The sequence below is a fragment of the Hylobates moloch genome, unplaced genomic scaffold, assembly GCF_009828535.3.
Source record: "Hylobates moloch isolate HMO894 unplaced genomic scaffold, HMol_V3 SCAFFOLD_3, whole genome shotgun sequence".
NCBI classification, from domain to species: domain Eukaryota; kingdom Metazoa; phylum Chordata; class Mammalia; order Primates; family Hylobatidae; genus Hylobates; species Hylobates moloch.
Genome location: NW_026652278.1, coordinates 32310745 through 32328270, shown reverse-complemented (window position 1 = coordinate 32328270; position 17526 = coordinate 32310745). Strand labels below are relative to the sequence as shown.

At 45.4% G+C, this 17526-nt stretch overlaps 1 protein-coding gene across 7 annotated transcripts in view; it reads left to right on the top strand.

Moving 5' to 3' along the window:
• Positions 1 to 15856: 15856 nt before the first annotated feature.
• Positions 15857 to 17526, top strand: part of BTRC (beta-transducin repeat containing E3 ubiquitin protein ligase) — a 225697-nt gene continuing 224027 nt past the window's right edge. The window contains exon 1 of one of the 7 annotated variants that reach the window (XM_058436077.1): positions 15857 to 15875. Coding sequence is in view for 2 of the 7 variants with exons in the window: in XM_032179735.2 (XP_032035626.1) it covers positions 15990 to 16037 (48 nt within the window). In the remaining 5 variants the exon portion in view is untranslated. Of the gene's footprint in view, positions 15876 to 15901; positions 16038 to 16406; positions 16426 to 17526 lie in introns of those variants that run through there. The other 6 variants (XM_058436081.1, XM_032179735.2, XM_032179754.2 and 3 more) reach the window with 6 other exon arrangements.

The following is a 17526-nucleotide window of genomic DNA, read 5'->3' as shown; positions in this document are numbered from 1 at the left end:
AGGTGTAGTGGTACGTACCTGTAATCCCAGCTACTCGGGAGGCTGAGGCCAGGGGATCACTTGAGCCCAGGAGTTCAAGACTAGCTGCGTAACATAGCAAGACCACTTTTTTTTTTTTTTTTTTTTTTGAGACAGAGTCTCACTCTGTCGCCCAGGCTGGAGTGCAGTGGCGTGATCTTGGCTCACTGCAACCTCCATCTCCCAGGTTCAAGTGATTCTCCTGCCTCAGCCTCCCATGTAGCTGGGATTACAGGTGCCCGCCACTATGCCCAGCTAATTTTTTTTTTTTTTTGTATTTTTAGTTGAGATGGGGTTTCACCATGTTGGCCAGGCTAGTCTTGAACTCCTGACTTCAGCTAATCTGCCCGACTGGGCCTCCCAAAGTGCTGGGATTACAGGTGTGAGCCACCGTGCCCAGCCAAGACCACATCTTAAAAAAAAGAAAAGAAAGAAAAAAAGAGTTCAAAAGCCCAGCTTTACAATCCTTTGCACATCTCCATATTGGGTAATAGAATGTCTCCTTCCTGTTAAATTCTCTATGTCTGGAGAATTCAAATAAACAAACAAAAATCTATTCTGCTTTACTTAGGTTCAAAGCTGAATTCTGGTAAATGAATCTTTTTCTTTTTTCAAGACGGGGTCTTGCTCTGTTACCCAGGCTGGAGTGCACTGGCACAATCTCAGCTCACTGCAACCTCCGCCTCCCAGGTTCAAACAATTATCCTGCCTCAGCCTCCTGAGTAGCTGGGATTACAGATGCTCACCACTGTGCCCGGCTAATTTTTGTATTTTTAGTACAGACAGGGTTTCACCACGTTGGCCAGCTGGTCTCGAACTCCTGACCTCGTGATCTGCCCTCCTCAGCCTCCCAAAGTGCTGAGATTACAGGCATGAGCCACCGCGCCTGGCCAAATGAAGCTTCAGTGTGTCCTTCCTGGGCCTGAGTCCTTGACAGGATTCTTTGTTGGGCCCTTGTCATCATCGTTGTCGTCATCATCATCATCATTACTAGCATCTAATGTTTACTGAGTCCTTACCATGAGCTGGGGCCTGGGCAAACTGCTTTACATAGATTGTCTCCTCCTGGTCCAGCTAATTCTGGACTACTAAGTCTAAACCAGAGGGTCAGTCTCCGGGGCTCTGCTATGAATGAGGCAGACTCTCAGACCAGCACTGGAATCAGCAGGGAGAAGCCAGGGGTTGGGCATAAAGTTTAGATAGATTGCTGGCAGTTGAGACAGGTTTGGGACAGTTCTCTGACAGAGACTGAAGAGTAGTGTTTGGTCATGCATCCGTTGAATAACTATGTAGAAAAGCGCTTGCTAAGGATAAGGGAACTCTATGCTCAGGAAAGCTTTGAGATCAGAAACAGATCAGTACAGCACTTCATGACCTTAATATACTGCAAGCTGCTTTTATAGTTATGAAATGATATGATACCCGACATTTGCATCAATATGAGCCAGAGAAGGGTGAAAGAAGTGGGTAAGGGCACACACAAAACAAAAGTGACTATAAGTCAGTATTTTTGAAGCTGGGTAATGAGTAAAAGGAAATTTATTGTATTATTCTCTTTACCTTTTTATATGTTTGAATGTTAAATTCAAAGTTAAATATACATACCCTGGCCGGGCACCGTGGCTCACGCCTGTAATCCTAGCACTTTGGGATGCCAAGGCAGGTGGATCACTTGAGCTCAGGAGTTCAACACCAGCCTGGGCAACATGGGGAAACTCCGTTTCTACTAAAAATACAAAATTAGCTGGGTGTGGTGGTCAGCACCTGCAGTCCCAGCTACTTGGGGGCTGAGGCAGGAGGATCCCTTGAACCTGGGAGGTCGAGGCTGCAGTGAGCCAAGATGGCACCACTGTACTCCAGCCTGGTGACAAAGTGAGACCCTGTCTCAAAAATAAAATAAAAATAAATAAATAAATACACACATCCATATTCTTCCATACCTTTTTTCCTTTTCTTTGTATGTGTGTGTGTGTATGTGTGTGTGTGTGTTTCATTCTAGTTGTTTTCTTTTTCCTGGTTGTTTTGTTATTCTGAATTAAGGTGCTTTAAAAAAAATAGCCAGTTCAGGCAAGCATGATGGCTCACGCCTGTAATCCCGGCACCTTGGGAGGCCAAGACAGTTGGATCACTTGAGGTCAGGAGTTCGAGACTAGCCTGGCCAACATGGTGGAACCTCATCTCTACTAAAAATACAAAAAAAATTAGCCAGGCGTAGTGGTGGGTACCTGTAATCCCAGCTACTCAGGAGGCTGAGGCAGGAGAATCACTTGAACCCAGGAGGCAGAGGTTGCAGTCAGCCGAGATCACACCACTGCACTCCAGGCTGGGCGACAGAGTAAGACTCTACCTAAAAAAAAAAAAAAAAGCCAGTTGGGTGCAGTGGCATAGCTACTTAGGAGACTGAGGTGGGAGAATCACTTGAGCCCAGGAGTTCAAGACCAATCTGGGCAACATAGTGAGACCCTGCCTCTAAAACGAGAGAGAGAGAGAGAGAGAAACATACATAATGAATAAACAAGCAATCAATCATTTATTTAAAAATTTTTTAAAATAGCCTATTTTAGTTGTGATAAGGACAAACCAAGTCAAATGGCTTTTTTGGGCCAGTAAGAAAAAGATAGTTATGGGTTCCTAAAATCCAAGTGCCTATAAAAGGGACATTCATAGGAGAGTCCCATGAAGACAAATAGTCTGGGGTGGGAGTCCAGACCTCTTTGGACAGCTGCCCTGGTTCTCTCCTTCCCTTTGCTGCCCCTTCTCAGGGTTGTTCCTCTCAAAATATGTTTCTTGATGCATGAATGACATTGCATTTAATTTAAGAGGCAATTCTCTGATAAGAAAGTCCTGCCTTTTCCCCACTTCTTGCCCCAACCTGCTCCCAGACCTCCTGGGGTTGATAGCCTGGCTATCTGGATTTCTCTCTGCCTACTAATTTGCTTGTCATCAAAGATCTTTCCCACTGAAAGCCCCCCTTGATTTTTTTCCTGGTACCTGCTTCTGGGGCCTCCCTCAATGACCTTGCCCTTCCCTGGAGGTCTGTCCAGCTGCCAGCTATCATCCACCCCCAAACCAGTCCCATGCTACACTCTTCCTTTTGCCTTTCTAGGGGCACTCTCCATCCTTTCCCAGCCCTCTCTGGACCTGGGAGATGAACCCAAATGGACTGCATCAAAGGCTCTCTTGTCCTCTGGCTTCTGTTTGTGTTTAACCAAAAGGAGATATCAGAAGATTAAAGAGCAGGAGGATGCTGGTATATGATTCTTCCAGATCCCTCCCTGCTGGGCTGCCATGAAAGGGCTGCATCCCTTTTCGAATGCCATAGCTATGGTCAAGCGGCCCTTTCCCCACAGCCACCTTCTCAGGGTCTTGGTAACTATGCCCTTCCCTTGGCCCTTCGGGCCTAGGAGTAATATGGTTATCTGCTGTTGCTAGCTGAGGGTTATGCACTAGCCCTTGTTGGTCTCCCTTCACTCTGTCCACACCTTTGCAAATAGGTCCTTAATTAAACCCTTCTGAAATTAATCAAGTCTACATATGCCAGGAATGTGACTGATACAAATCCATACTATTGTCAAGAGAGCCCTGGTTAGTATCTATTTTTATGTCTTATTCCCTTCACATAATGGAAAGCTTCTTGAAGGCAAGGCCCATCTCTTATCTGCAGAGTGATAGACACAAGAAAAATAGTGAGTTTTTAACACTGACTCTTAGAAGTAATCCTGACCTCAATCACCTCTTCCTCAAAAGGCATTTTTAGGAGGGAAGGGGTATCCAACGAAATATAGCTGCAGATGACGTAAATGTCTGGGAAATTATAGCAGCCAGATAAAGGAAATCACCAGCTTGAAGACATGGTATGGGGGAGTCTGGACAAATGCCAGTTAAAGATAAAACAACCTGTTCAAACTTTCACTAAACTATACAAAATAAAGTATGTTAAACAATGTTGGTCAAAAAGTGTCTAAGAAATCCAGGCACAGAAAGCATGGGAAAGATAGCTTTGTCAGCACTGAAGACTAAAAACTGATTAATCTCTCAATCTGGGAAACATATGTAGCAAACATATGAAGTATATATTTATAACCAAGGTGAATACTCTTTTTGTTTGTTTAGACATGAATTAATGCTTTGGATACATGTGTTAATAAATAAAAAACACTGTCACTGCATTTAAGATCTGGAGTTAGACTACCTGTAAAAGAACGCTGGTTCCATAAGACATTACAGAAATGATGGAAGGTGACGCCCAAGGCTAGGTTATAGAAGATATTGTGGCTTCTGCCTTAGTCTGGGGAAAATTAGCCACCATGTTGTGAGGTCCCATAAGCAGCCCTATGGAGAGGTTCACATGACAAGGAACTATTCTGCCATCAGTCACCCCCAAATTGCCAGCCACATGAGTGATCCATATTGGAAGGAGATCCTCCAGTTCTAGTTAAACCTTCAGATGGCTAGAGCCCTGGCCAACACTGACTCCAATCTTGTGAGACACTGGGTAGAACACTCAGCTAAATTGTTCCTTAAATTCGAATGCATGTCAGATTTAAAAAGATGCTTATTATTGTTTTAAGCTGTTAAGCTTCTGGGTTATTTGTTATGCAATGATAGATAACTAATACAGATGCATACCCTGGATCTAATGATGAAGAAACATCACAGCCAGGCACTGTGGCTCATGCCTGTAATCCCAGCAATTTGGGAGACCGAGGCGGGCAGATCACCTGAGATCAGGAGGTTGATATCAGTCTGGCCAACATGGTGAAACCTCGTCTGTACGGAAAATACAAAAATTAGCCAGACATAGTGGCAGGTGCCTGTAATCTCAGCTACTCAGGAGGCTGAGGCAGGAGAATCGCTTGAACCCGGAAGGTGGAGGTTGCAGTGTGCTGAGATTGGGCCACTGCACTCCAGCCTGGGCAACAAGAGTGAGACTTCATCTCAAAAAAAACAAAAGGAAACATCAGATAAATCAAAATTAAGGAACATTCTACAAAATAACTGGCCTGTAAGCTTCAAAAGTGTCATGGTCGTGAAAGTTAAAGAAGAGATGAAGGAATTGTTTCATATTGAAGGAGACCAAAGCGATATGACAGCTAAATATAATTTGTGATTCTGAACTAGATCCTTCTGCAATAAAGGACATTATTGGGACAACTGGCAAAACTTGAGTGGAATCTGAGGATTAGATGGTAGGTATGTATTAATGTTAATTTCCCGATTTTGGCGGTTGTATACTAGTAACATAGAATGTATTTGTGTGTAAGAAATACTAAAGTAGGCCAGGCGCGGTGGCTGATGCCTGTAATCCCAACACTTTGGGAGGCTGAGGCGGGCAGCTCACGAGGTCAGGAGATCAAGACCATCCTGGCTAACACAGTGAAACCCCGTCTCTACTAAAAAAACAAAAAACAAAAAACAAAAAAACAAAAAAATTAGCTGGGCGTGGCCACCTGCTCCTGTAGTCCCAGCTACTCGGGAGGCTGAGGCAGGAGAATGGCGTGAACCCGGCAGGAGGAGCTTGCAGTGAGCCAAGATCGAGTCACTGCACTCCAGCCTGGGCGACAGAGCAAGACTCTGTCTCAAAAAAATAAATAAATAGCCGGGCGCGGTGGCTCACGCCTGTAATCCCAGCACTTCGGGAGACCAAGGCTGGCAGATCACGAGGTCAGGAGTTCAAGACCAGCCTGGGCAACACGGTGAAACCCTGTCTCTACTAAAAATACAAAAAATCAGCCGGGCGTGGTGGCGGGCGCCTGTAATCCCAGCTACTCACGAGGCTGAGGCAGGAGAATGGCATGAACCCGGGAGGCGGAATTTGCAGTGAGCCGAGATAGCGCCATTGCAGTCCGGCCTGGGTGAAAGAGCGAGACTCTGTCTCAAAATAAATAAATAAATAAATAAGTAAATTAAAATAAAATAAATAAAAGAACTGCTAAAGTATTGGGCCAGGCGCAGTGGCTCAACCCTGTAATCCCAGCACTTTGGGAGGCCGGGCAGGCGGATCACGAGGTCAGGAGATCGAGACCATCCTGGCTAACACGGTGAAACCCCATCTCTACTAAACAAAATACAAAAATTAGCCGGGCGTGGTGGCAGGTGCCTGTAGTCTCAGCAACTCAGGAGGCTGAGGCAGGCGAATGGCGTGAACCCAGGAGGCAGAGCTTGCAGTGAGCCGAGATCGTGCCACTGCACTCCAGCCTGGGCGACAGAGCAAGACTCCATCTCAAAAAAAAAAAGAAATACTAAAGTATTTGAGGATTCTGGGGTTTCAGATTTGCAATTTTGTACTGCACTTGCAAGTTTTCTGGATGTTTGAAATTATTTTAAAATAAAAAAAATAGAGTTAACTAATACAAATTACATTGGCTACAATCCAAATATATTGACTGGCCTCAAGAGTTTCAGAGCTACATACAATACTTTCACAGGTCATACCTGAGGTGGGCATTCCAGGCAGACAGACTGGGTTGGAAATGGCCAGAAGAGCAGAGATGGGCAGATGCAGGGAGCATTAAGGTTAAGTAGATGGGTACAACTTGAACATTCCATACAGACAAGGAAGGAAACAAAAAGGAGGGAAAAAGTTAGGAGACTGGGGTGTTTGAACTAAATGTAGTTTGATTGTATCTGTTTTTAGAAACACTCTAAGTTTTTTATGGATATGTCTACTTTTATTAATATAAAATATGCATATAGAAAAGTATAGAAATCGTAAGTGTACAACTCAGTACATTTTTTTTTTTTTTAAACAGAGGCTCACTCTGTCACCCCGGCTAGAGTGTAGTGGTACGATCTTGGCTCACTGCTGCTCCACCTCCCAGGTTCAAGCAGTTCTCATGCTTCAGCCTCCCAAGTAGCTGGGTCCACAGGTGCATGCCAACACATCCAGGTAATTTTTTTTTCTTTTTTTTTTTCTTTAGAGATGGGGTTTCACCATGTTGGATAGGCTGGACTGAAACCCCTGGCCTCAAGTGATCCGCCTGCCTCGGCCTCCCAAAGTGCTGGGATTAACAGGTGTGAGCCACTACTCCCGGCCAATGAACTTTTAATCAATGAACACATCTGTGTAACCATTATCCCGATCAAGAAACGTTATAAATCCAATTCTCGCTGGGCGCTATGGCTCATGCCTGTAATCCCAGCACTTTGGGAGGCCAAGACAGGTGGATCACGAGGTCAGGAAATGAGACCTCCCTGGCTAACACGGTGAAACCCCGTCCCTACTAAAAATACAAAAAAAAAAAAAAAAAAAAATTAGCTGGGCGTATTGGCGAATGCCTGTAGTCCCAGCTACTCGGGAGGCTGAGGCAGGAGAATAGCGTGAACCCGGGAGGAGGAGCTTGCAGTGAGCCGAGATCACGCCACTGCCCTCCAACCTGGGCGATAGAGCGAGACTCTGTCTAAAAAAAGTAAAGGGCTGGGCGCAGTGGCTCACGCCTTTAATCCCAGCACTTTCGGAGGTCAAGGCGGGTGGATCAGAAGGTCAGCAGATCGAGACCATCCTGGCTAACACGGTGAAACCCTGTCTCTACTAAAAATACAAAAAATTAGCCGGGCATGGTGGCGGGCACCTGTAGTCCCAGCTACTCGGGAGGCTGAGGCAGGAGAATGGCGTGAACCCGGGAGGCGGAGCTTGCAGTGAGCCGAGATCGCCCCACTGCACTCCAGCCTGGGCGACAGAGCGAGACTCTGTCTCAAAAAAAAAAAAAAAAAAAAAAAAAAAAAAAGAAAGAAATCCAATTCTCTCAATCTCACCCGCCTGCACTTGTTTTTTGAGACGGACTTTCACTCTTGTTGCCCAGGCTGGAGTGCAATGGTACAATCTCGGCTCACAGCAACCTCCACCTCCCGGGTTCAAGCGATTCTCCTGCCTCAGTCTCCCGAGTAGCTGGGATTACAGGCACGCACCACCACGCCCGGCTAATTTTGCATTTTTAGTAGAGACGGGTTTCTCCATGTTGGTCAGGCTGGTCTTGAACTCCCCACCTCAGGTGATCCGCCAGCCTCGCCTCCCAAAGTGCTGGAATTACAGGGGTGAGCCATCGCACCCGGCCCCCTGCCTGCATTTCTTTACCCCGTGGAAGGAAGTGCAGGTGATGAAGCTTGACAGGCCTCTGTGCAGACCAGACTGTACCTTCAGTAACTTCTCATGTACTCGCATTTCTTTTTCTTTTTCTTTCTTTCTTTTTTATTTATTTATTTTTTTCGAGACAGGGTCTCACTCTATCACCCGGGCTGGAGTGCAGTGGATCATAGCTTACTGCAGCCTCGACCTCTGAGGCTCAAGCTATCCTCCTGCCTTAGCCTCCCGAGTAGCTGGGACTGCAGGGATGTGCCACCATGCATGGTTAACTATTTTTGTATTTTTTTTGTAGAGTTGAGGTCTTGCTATGTTGCCTACCTAGGCTGGTCTTGATCTCCTCAGCTCAAGTGATCATCCTGCCTCTCTGCCTTCCAAAGTTCTGGGATTGCAAGTGTGAGCCACTGCGTCCAGCTGCATTTCTCTTTTTATTTGTTTGTTTTGAGATGGAGGTTCGCTTCTGTGGCCCAGGCTGGAGTGCAATGATGCCATCTCGGCTCACTACAACTTCCGCCTCTCAGGTTCAAGCAATTCTCCTGCCTCAGCCTCCCGAGTAGCTGGGATTACAGGCAGCCACCACCACACCTGGCTAATTTTTGTATTTTTAGTGGAGAAGGGGTTTCACTATATTGGCCAGGCTGGTCTCGACCTCAGGTGATCTGCCTGCCTCGGCCTCCCAAAGTGCTGGGATTATAGGTATGAGCCATCATGCCTGGCCTTGGCCATGCATTTCTTAATAATAGGCTGCCACACTAAAAACAAACAAAACAGGTGCTCACGCCTATGAAGACAAAGTGTTAACAAAGAAATAGTAAACAAAGTGTAATTAGTCTTTATCCTTTACAGTTCCGTTCAAATATTATTGCTTTTGTCTTTTCCTATTTCCCAAGCAGAGCTAGTTAACACCCTATTGGATGCTACCATAGCATTTCCCATACTCCTCACTCATAGGGATAATCACAATATATTGTAGTCTTGGTTTTTTTTTCTTCACAGTTTTCTCATAGACAGTGAGGAAGGAAATGTCTCTTGTTTCTCTGTGTAACCTTCATGGCAGAGAGTTAATCATTACAATAATAATGGTTAACACTTACTGAGTTTTTAGTATGTACCAATGCTCTAAGTGTGTTATGTTTATAAATTGATTTCATTCTTAGAGCAATCCTGTGAAGAAGTTACTGTGATAATCATTATTTTACAGGTAAGGAAAATGACACACAGGAATAGAAGTCAGATTTGAACCTAAGTAGTCTGCCTCCAGAGCCCAATGCTGTTAAACACTGTGGTATATTGTACTGTATAAAATAAGTTTGTAGTGAATGGATAAATCAATGATGACTCATAATTACTCGTTTTGTTACTTAAAGTCACCTGGGGCATGAACAGAGTTATACTGGAGTTTCAATATACGATTAATAATTTTTTGGACAGCCTTGGTTTAGAACAGGGTTTCTCAACTTCAGAGTTATTGACATTTTGGGCTGGACAATTCTTTGTTGTGGGGGGCTGCCCTGTGCATCATAAGATGTTCGGCAGCATCTCTGGTCTTTACCCACTAGGTGCCAGTAGCAGCTCCCATTGTCCCTAGTTGTGACAACCAGAAATATCTCTAGACATTGCTATATGTCTTCCAGGGAACAAAATTGCTCCCAGTTGAGAATTACTAGTCTAGAACAGCACTAATCTAAAGAAAGCTACTTGGTTTTGTTTGTTTGTTTGTTTGTTTGAGACGGAGTTTCACTCTTGTGGCCCAGGCTGGAGTGCAGTGGTGTGATCTTGGCTCACTGCAACCTCCACCTCCCTGGTTCAGGCGATTCTCCTGCCTCAGCCTCCCGAATAGCTGGGATTACAGGCGCCCGCCACCATGCCCAGCTAATTTTTGTATTTTTAGTAGAGACGGGATTTCACCACATTGGCCGGGCCGGTCTTGAACTCCTGACCTCTGGTGATCCACCCACCTCGGCCTCTGAAAGTGCTGGGATTACAGGCGTGAGCCACCATGCCCGCCCCCCCCCTTTTTTTTTTTTTTTTTTTTTTTTTTTGAGACAGAGTCTCGCTCTGTCACCCAGGCTGGAGTGAAGTGGCATGATCTCGACTTGCTGCAACCTCCGCCTCCTGGGTTCAAGCAATTCTCCTGCCTCAGCGTCCCAAGAGGCTGGGACTACAGGCGCACACCACCATGCCCGGCTAATTTTGTTTTGTTTTGTTTTGTTTTTTTGTTTTTTTGTGTTTTTTTTGAGACGGAGTCTCGCTCTGTTGCCCAGGCTGGAGTGCAGTGGCGCCATCTCGGCTCACTGCAGGCTCCGCCCCCCGGGGTTCACGCCATTCTCCTGCCTCAGCCTCCCGCATAGCTGGGACTACAGGCGCCCGCCACCTCACTCGGCTAATTTTTTTTGTATTTTTAGTAGAGACGGGGTTTCACCGTGTTAGCCAGGATGGTCCTGATCTCCTGACCTCGTGATCCACCCACCTTGGCCTCCCAAAGTGCTGGGATTACAGGCGTGAGCCACCGCACTCGGCCAATTTTTTTGTATTTTTAGTAGAGACGGGGTTTCACCATGTTAGCCAGGATGGTCTTGATCTCCTAACCTTGTGATCCGCCTGCCTTGGCCTCCCAAAGTGCTGGGATTACAAACAGGCCAGCCAAATGTGGTATATATACACAATAAAATACTATTCAGCCTTTAAAAAGAAGGAAATTCTGGCCGGGTTACATAGTAGGGTAACTATAGCCAATAGTGATGTATCGTATATTTCAAAATAATTAAGAGTAAATTTCACATGTCTCATCACAAAAAAGGATAAGTGAGGTGATGGATATGTTAATTAGGTTGATTTAATCATTCCGCATTCTATACACATATCAAAGCATCACATGGTACTCCATCAATGTATACAATTACGATCTCTCAATTTAAAACAGTATTAATTTAAAAAGAAAAGCGACTTTTCCACTAATTGTGCTAATAAAAGAAAAGGGAAAAACATAATCCAGAAGAATAGAAAATACAAAAATTTCATTTCTTTGTATGGCAGAAATTGTTAGTTGCCTATTGCGACACCTATTAGAAGGGACTACCTCGGCCAGGTGCAGTGGCTCATGCCTGTAATCCCAGCACTTTGGGAGGCTGAGGCAGGTGGATCACAAGGTCAGGAGTTTGAGAACAGCCTGACCAACATGGTGAAATCCCGTCTCTACTAAAAATACAAAAATTAGCTATGCATGATGGTGTGTTCCTGTAATCCCAGCTATGCAGGAGGCTGAGGCAGGAGAATCGAACCAGGGAGGTGGAGGTTGCAGTGAGCAGAGATCGTGCCACTGCACTCCAGTCCAGCCTGGGCAACACAGCAAGACTCCATCTCAAAAAAAAAAAAACACCAAAAAAACAAAAACAAAAACAAAAAAACGAAAAAACAAAAAGAAAAAAAAAAAGAAGGGACTACCTCAACCTTTCTCCGCCAATTCTAAACTTAACTGCATTTGTCCTCATACGCTCCTCCTCCTGTCTCTCAGAGGAGGCTAATCCCTCCATCTGTTCCTAGATCCCTTTCTGTCCTGTCTTCTCAGGAACTGTTGCCATCATTATCCTCTTTCTTTTATCCTTAGCCTTTCTCTAATGGATCCTTTCTATCAGCATTTCAATATGCTCAAGTATCTCACTTCATTTTATTCCCCAAATTTAAGTTTTGGAAAATTTCAAACCCTCAGAAAAGTTGCAAGAAGAGTACAACAAATTCCCACAACCCTTCACTTAGATCCACCAATTTTTTTTTTTTTTTTTTGAGATAGAGACCATCCTGGCTAACATGGTGAAACCCTGTCTCTACTAAATATACAAAAAATTAGCCGGGTGAGGTGGCAGGTGCCTGTAGTCCTAGCTACTCGGGAGGCTGAGGCAGGAGAATGTGTGAACCCGGGAGGCAGAGCTTGCAGTGAGCCGAGATCGCACCACTGTACTCCAGCCTGGGCAACAGAGCAAGACTCAGTCTCAAAAAAAAGAGAGAGAGAGACAAGGTCTTGCCAGGTTGCCAACCTGGTCTTGAACTTCTGGGCTCAAGAGATCCTCCTGCCTTGGCTTCCCACACCTGTGTGTGAGCCACCGCACCTGGCCCTATTAATGCCTTTTATAGCTGTTTTCTCTGCTGTGTATCAGTGTCAGTGTATGTGTGTTGTTCCTGTGTCCAATCAGGGATCATTCATTGCGTTTAGTTGCCATGCCTCTTCAATTTCCTTTGAACTAAAATCTTCCTTCTTTCAAACAAAACAATGCTTTCCTTAGGCTCTCAACTTCTACATCCCACCACTGTGCTAGCTTTTCTCTCCTTCCCTAGATAGCCATATGTTTTGTAAAGAAGAGACTCTGCAGCCTTCATATCCTCGCCTCCCTCTTCAACATGCTGCAGTGTGGCATCTGCACCCCCTAACCCCTTCATGATCCTCACTCACCAGACTTTCCTGCTACCTCTCTGGTCACTTCTTGGGCTACTTCGTAGGCTCCTCTTCCTGTGCTCGTCCTATAAATCTTACAGTTCTTCTGTCCTAGGCCTGTTGCTCTTTCCACTGTTCACGCTTTCCCTGGGTGATTTCTTTTCTTTCTTTATTTTATTTATTTATTTTTTTGAGACAGAGTCTTGCTCTGCCACCCAGGCTGGAGTGCAGTGGTGTGATCTCGGCTCACTGCAACCTCCACCTCCTGGGTTCAAGTGATTCTCCTGCATCAGCCTCCCGAGTAACTAGGACTACAGGTGAGCACCACCCCACCCAGCTAATTTTGTATTTTTCGTAGAGATGGGGATTCACCATGTTGGCTAGGCTGGTCTCGAACTCCTGACCTCAGGTGATCCACCTGCCTCGGCCTCCCAAAGTGCTGGGATTTCCAGTGTGAGTCACCACACCCGGCTCCCTGGGTGATTTCATTCTTTTCAGAGGAAGAAGCAGGAGTGGGGTTTCATTTACCACCTACATGCTGGAATCCCTATTTGTAGCCCAGGTCTTTCTCTCCAACTTCAGTTTCAAATATCCAACGGCCTCCTCAACATCTGAATCCACTTAGAAATCTCACAGGCACCTTGAAGCAATATGTCCAAAAAGAGAACTGATTATCCTCCTACCACTTCTACTGTGCTTTCTGTCAAAAAAAAAAAATATATATATATATATTTATGGCATCCCTCATTTGTTACCTGAGCCAGATACATAGAAGTCATCTTTGACACATCCTTTTGACATCATCCATGACACATCTAATCAATCACCATACTCCACTGATTCTATCTCCTTAGTATCTCTGGAATCCATCTACTTCTTTCTGTTCTCACCACCACATTCAGGCTGCCATCATCTCTCCCAGGAATATTTCAGCAACCTCATAATCCTTTCCCCAATCTTCTGGCTGTGCTCCATTTTAATCTCTCCTCCACCCTGGACTCTGAGTGATTTTCTGAAAATGCAAATCTGACCATTTTAAAAATTGTTCAGTTAGTTTCTCACAGCTCTCAGGATACAGTCTAAATGACTGAACTTGGCCTATAAGCTGGAGTGAAAGTCAAGGTATTTTATAGCTGGTAAGGTACAGGCCCTGATGCCAGTTAGAAAGCATGTCAGCTGATTCATCTGACCAGTTTATGCTGGCTAAATAATGGCTTGCCTATAGAGCCCCATACTCTTCTGCAGTCTCATTAGGGCCACTCTTCCTCTAAAGTCCCACTGACCTTGTTTTGGTTCTCAGAATCAATCACGAAAAATGCCTGGAATATCCTTTTCCAGTGACTGCACCATCATCCCACCTTATCTTTTAGTTTATTTATTTATTTATTTATTTATTTATTTATTGTAACTCCATTATGTTACTGCCTTGGTCCTCTGAAAACTTCCAGCTAGTTTTCATATGAATGCATTTGAAGTCTTCTCCATTTTGCACTTGTGTAGAATTTTTTTAAAAATTCAAGAACAAAACTTTTTATTAACTGAAAGCCTATTATGTATTAAGTATCATGCTGAGTTTTGTGGACATAGGGGCTAGGACAAAGTATCAACAGAGTAAAAGTGTAAAGCTCCACGAGGAAATAACTGGGTCTGTCTTGTTCATTAATGAATCCCCATTTCTTTTTCTGTTTAATTAATTACTTTTATTTTTATTTCAATAGTTTTTGGTGTACAAATGGTTTTTGGTTATACAGATGAATTGTATAGTGGTGAAGTCTCATATTTTAGCCACCCAAGTAGTGATGAATCCCTATTTCTTGAGAAGATGTCTGCACACGGTTATATGCTTACTATTTGTTGGATGACTGAGTGAATAAGATAGTTTAAAATAGAGATTTTTTTCTACAAGTGAAAAAGTATTTTCCTAGTTCATTTATTTTATAAATTCAGATATTTTGTACAAGGCTGTCACAATCTAACTCACTTTTTTTTTTTTTTTTTTTTTTTTTTTAGACAGAGTCTCGCTCTGTTGCCCAGGCTGGAGTGCAGTAGCGTGATCTCGGCTCACTGCAACTTCCACCTCCCGGGTTCAAGCAATTCCCATGCCTCAGCCTGCCGAGCAGCTTGAATTACAAGCGCGTGCCACCAGGCCCGGCTAATTTTTGTATTTTTAGTAGAGACGGGGGTTTCTCCATGTTGGCCAGGCTCGTCTCGAACTCCTGACCTCAGGTGATCTACCCACCTTGGCCTCCCAAATTGCTGGGATTACAAGCGTCAGTCACCGCACCTGGCCCTAAATCACTTTTGTTGTTGTTGTTGTTGTTGTTGTTGTTATAGATATTGTTCTTTTTCATTGCTAAGTAATATTCCACTGTGCTACATATGGAATATGCTACAATTTGTTCATACAACCACCTGCTGAGGGGCATTTGGGTGTGTGTTAGTTTTTTAGGCTGTATAACCAATTATCACAAACATAGCAGCTTAAAACAACCTAAATCACTTTTAACCGAACCCTAGAGTTTTCTCCTCCTAAAGTAGACCCAATTTCCAAAATAAACCCATATTGTACCTTTTCAGGCCAAAGAAAATATTTATATGCTTTATTTGCTGGAGGCCATTATATTCCACCGTTGAACGACTTTTTAAGTACCTGTTTGACCCTTAGTGCAGGGCTTACATCCCACAGTTAGCAATAGCAAGCTATGTGCTTTTTGAGCTCTAAACGCTGAGAATTTCTTGAACCGAGTTCTATTCGGCCCTGACTTGCTATGGGGGAGAAAAGATTCCTCGGGAGAAGTGTGGGTGGCGATAGCTTAGGAGGACCTTGAAATTCTGCATTTGTCTGTGAGCTGCTGCCAGGTGCCCATTGGCCCAGCTACTCTGGGTCGCAAACCTGCAGACGCCAGATATATGAAATTCGGGGACATTCAGCTTCCTAAAACCACAGTTAGGCAGGTCCTAGGACCCGTGATTCTTGCCACAGTTTTTCTTAGTATTTGGGCTACAGGTGAGGCATTGGTCGCCATCTTGATACCAAATGCCAGGCAAGCCGCTACTGGCGTCGCTCGGTAACCACGGAGACACCCGTGCCCCTCCCGTTTCTCATCCTTAGAGGCTGTAAACTACAATTCCCATCAGCCGATTTCCTCTGCTTAATGGCAAGTTATCTAAATCTGGCTTGTGGGCAACCGCGACGCTGCCGCAGTGAACTGTGGGAGTTGCGGTCACGGCGTAGCCTCAGTTTTTTTCTGCGGGAAGTTCCAGAACTACAAATCCCGTGAGCCAGTGGGCTTTCGCCTGAGCACGGAGAAGCCGATTCTCCTTGGCCCCTCAGCCTGCGCCTGAGAGGTAAGAGAGGGCGGGGGGAAGGAAGAGGAGGCGGGATCCGGGCGCTGCGTTGGCTGCGGCCTGGCACCAAAGGGGCGGCCCCGGTGGAGAGCGGACCCAGTGGCCTCGGCGATTATGGACCCGGCCGAGGCGGTGCTGCAAGAGAAAGCACTCAAGTTTATGGTGAGGAGACGGTCGAGGCCGGGGAACGGCAGAGGCGCTGGCGTTGGCGGCGTCGTTGAGCTCGGGCCTGGGCCGCCCGCCCACTGCGGGACCGGGCAGCGGGACCGTGGGCCGAGGCTGGCGGCGGGGCGGCTGGAGGGATGGGATGGGAGCTCCAGAAAGGAGGCTGGGGGTTGCGGAGCGGACCCAGGGGTGGGGGCAGCAGCTCCGCCATCTTGTGGATGAGAGGCCAAGTGACAGCGGGAGCTTAATCGAGGAGGGGGCTCCAGGCGGCGCGCGGGGCCCTGGAGGGAAAGGGGCGTGAGGACTGTTACTGAAAAGCGGAGGAAGCTCTTTGGAGAAACGCTGTGAGGCCGCTGGCGGGGCCTTCCTGGTGTCAGGGTTACCGGTAAGGCCCGGGAGAGGAGGTGCATTCACGACTGGGGAAGGGAGCGCGGGATAGAGTGAAGACAGATATGGTGGGTAGAAGGGAACGGGCAGGGCTGGATGCAGATGGATTTAAGGGTGGAGGAGGGAACGCTAGGGCTGATGAGAGGCTTATAGTTTTGTAGAATGAGGAGGGAGGATAGCCTTTGCCTTGAGGGTGGAATCCCAGCTTGGCCAAACTACTGTTGACAAACTCTAGAAGGGAAGAGGCCTCACTAAAGAAGATAAGGACTGGGAATGAGGACCTAGGGCTATAATGACAGTCTCTGGGAGGGGAAAAGGGTGTTGACTGTAAGCTGGAATTACAAATGTCAGGGAGAGGGGTACATAACGCTACTTTGAAAGGAGAAGCTAAATACTGTAATAAGGACGAGGTGATGAAAAGTAAGAGCAGATTGTCAGGGAAACATGGGTACAGGAGATTGGGGCAAAATGAGTATCTAATAGGGTAAGCAAAACAAAATTTAAATTGTGGGACGGTAAAATGTGGAGGCCAGGTGCTTTGTATCGTTTTCTGGGAAAGGAAAGGCCATGGAGATGAGAGTTGCAAAGACCCATAAGAAGTGATGAGATCAGTTGAGAAATTTAGGAGATAAAAAGGGTGGAGGTAGGTAGAGGGAAGTAAGTCAGGGATAAGTCAGGATTTGTGGTTACCCGTCAGTTTTAGGTTGAAGCACAGTGTGAGCAAAGATTGGATTTTGTGGGTATGCTTAAACCCCTTGGAACATATTTCTTTAACTTTGTATCACACTTTTCTTTTTGCTGTGCTCATCTCTGGCAAACTTGTATAGTCTGATATTTGATGCTTTTAATCTGATGCTTTTTGTATTTCCTAGGTGTAAAACCAGACTTTGTGGTTACAACTAAAGAATGATGGAATGCATAGACTTTAAGCTTAACAGGTGGCCTTAGGGACATTGATATTATTTGCAGTCCAGTCTTGCTTTTTCAGAAGTTATTGTGACTTGTCACTCCAAATCTTACTCCTTTGCTTAAAAAAATAGTTATTTTGTATCTTTGCCTAAAATAACATAACAAATCCAGATAAACATGGATACTAACA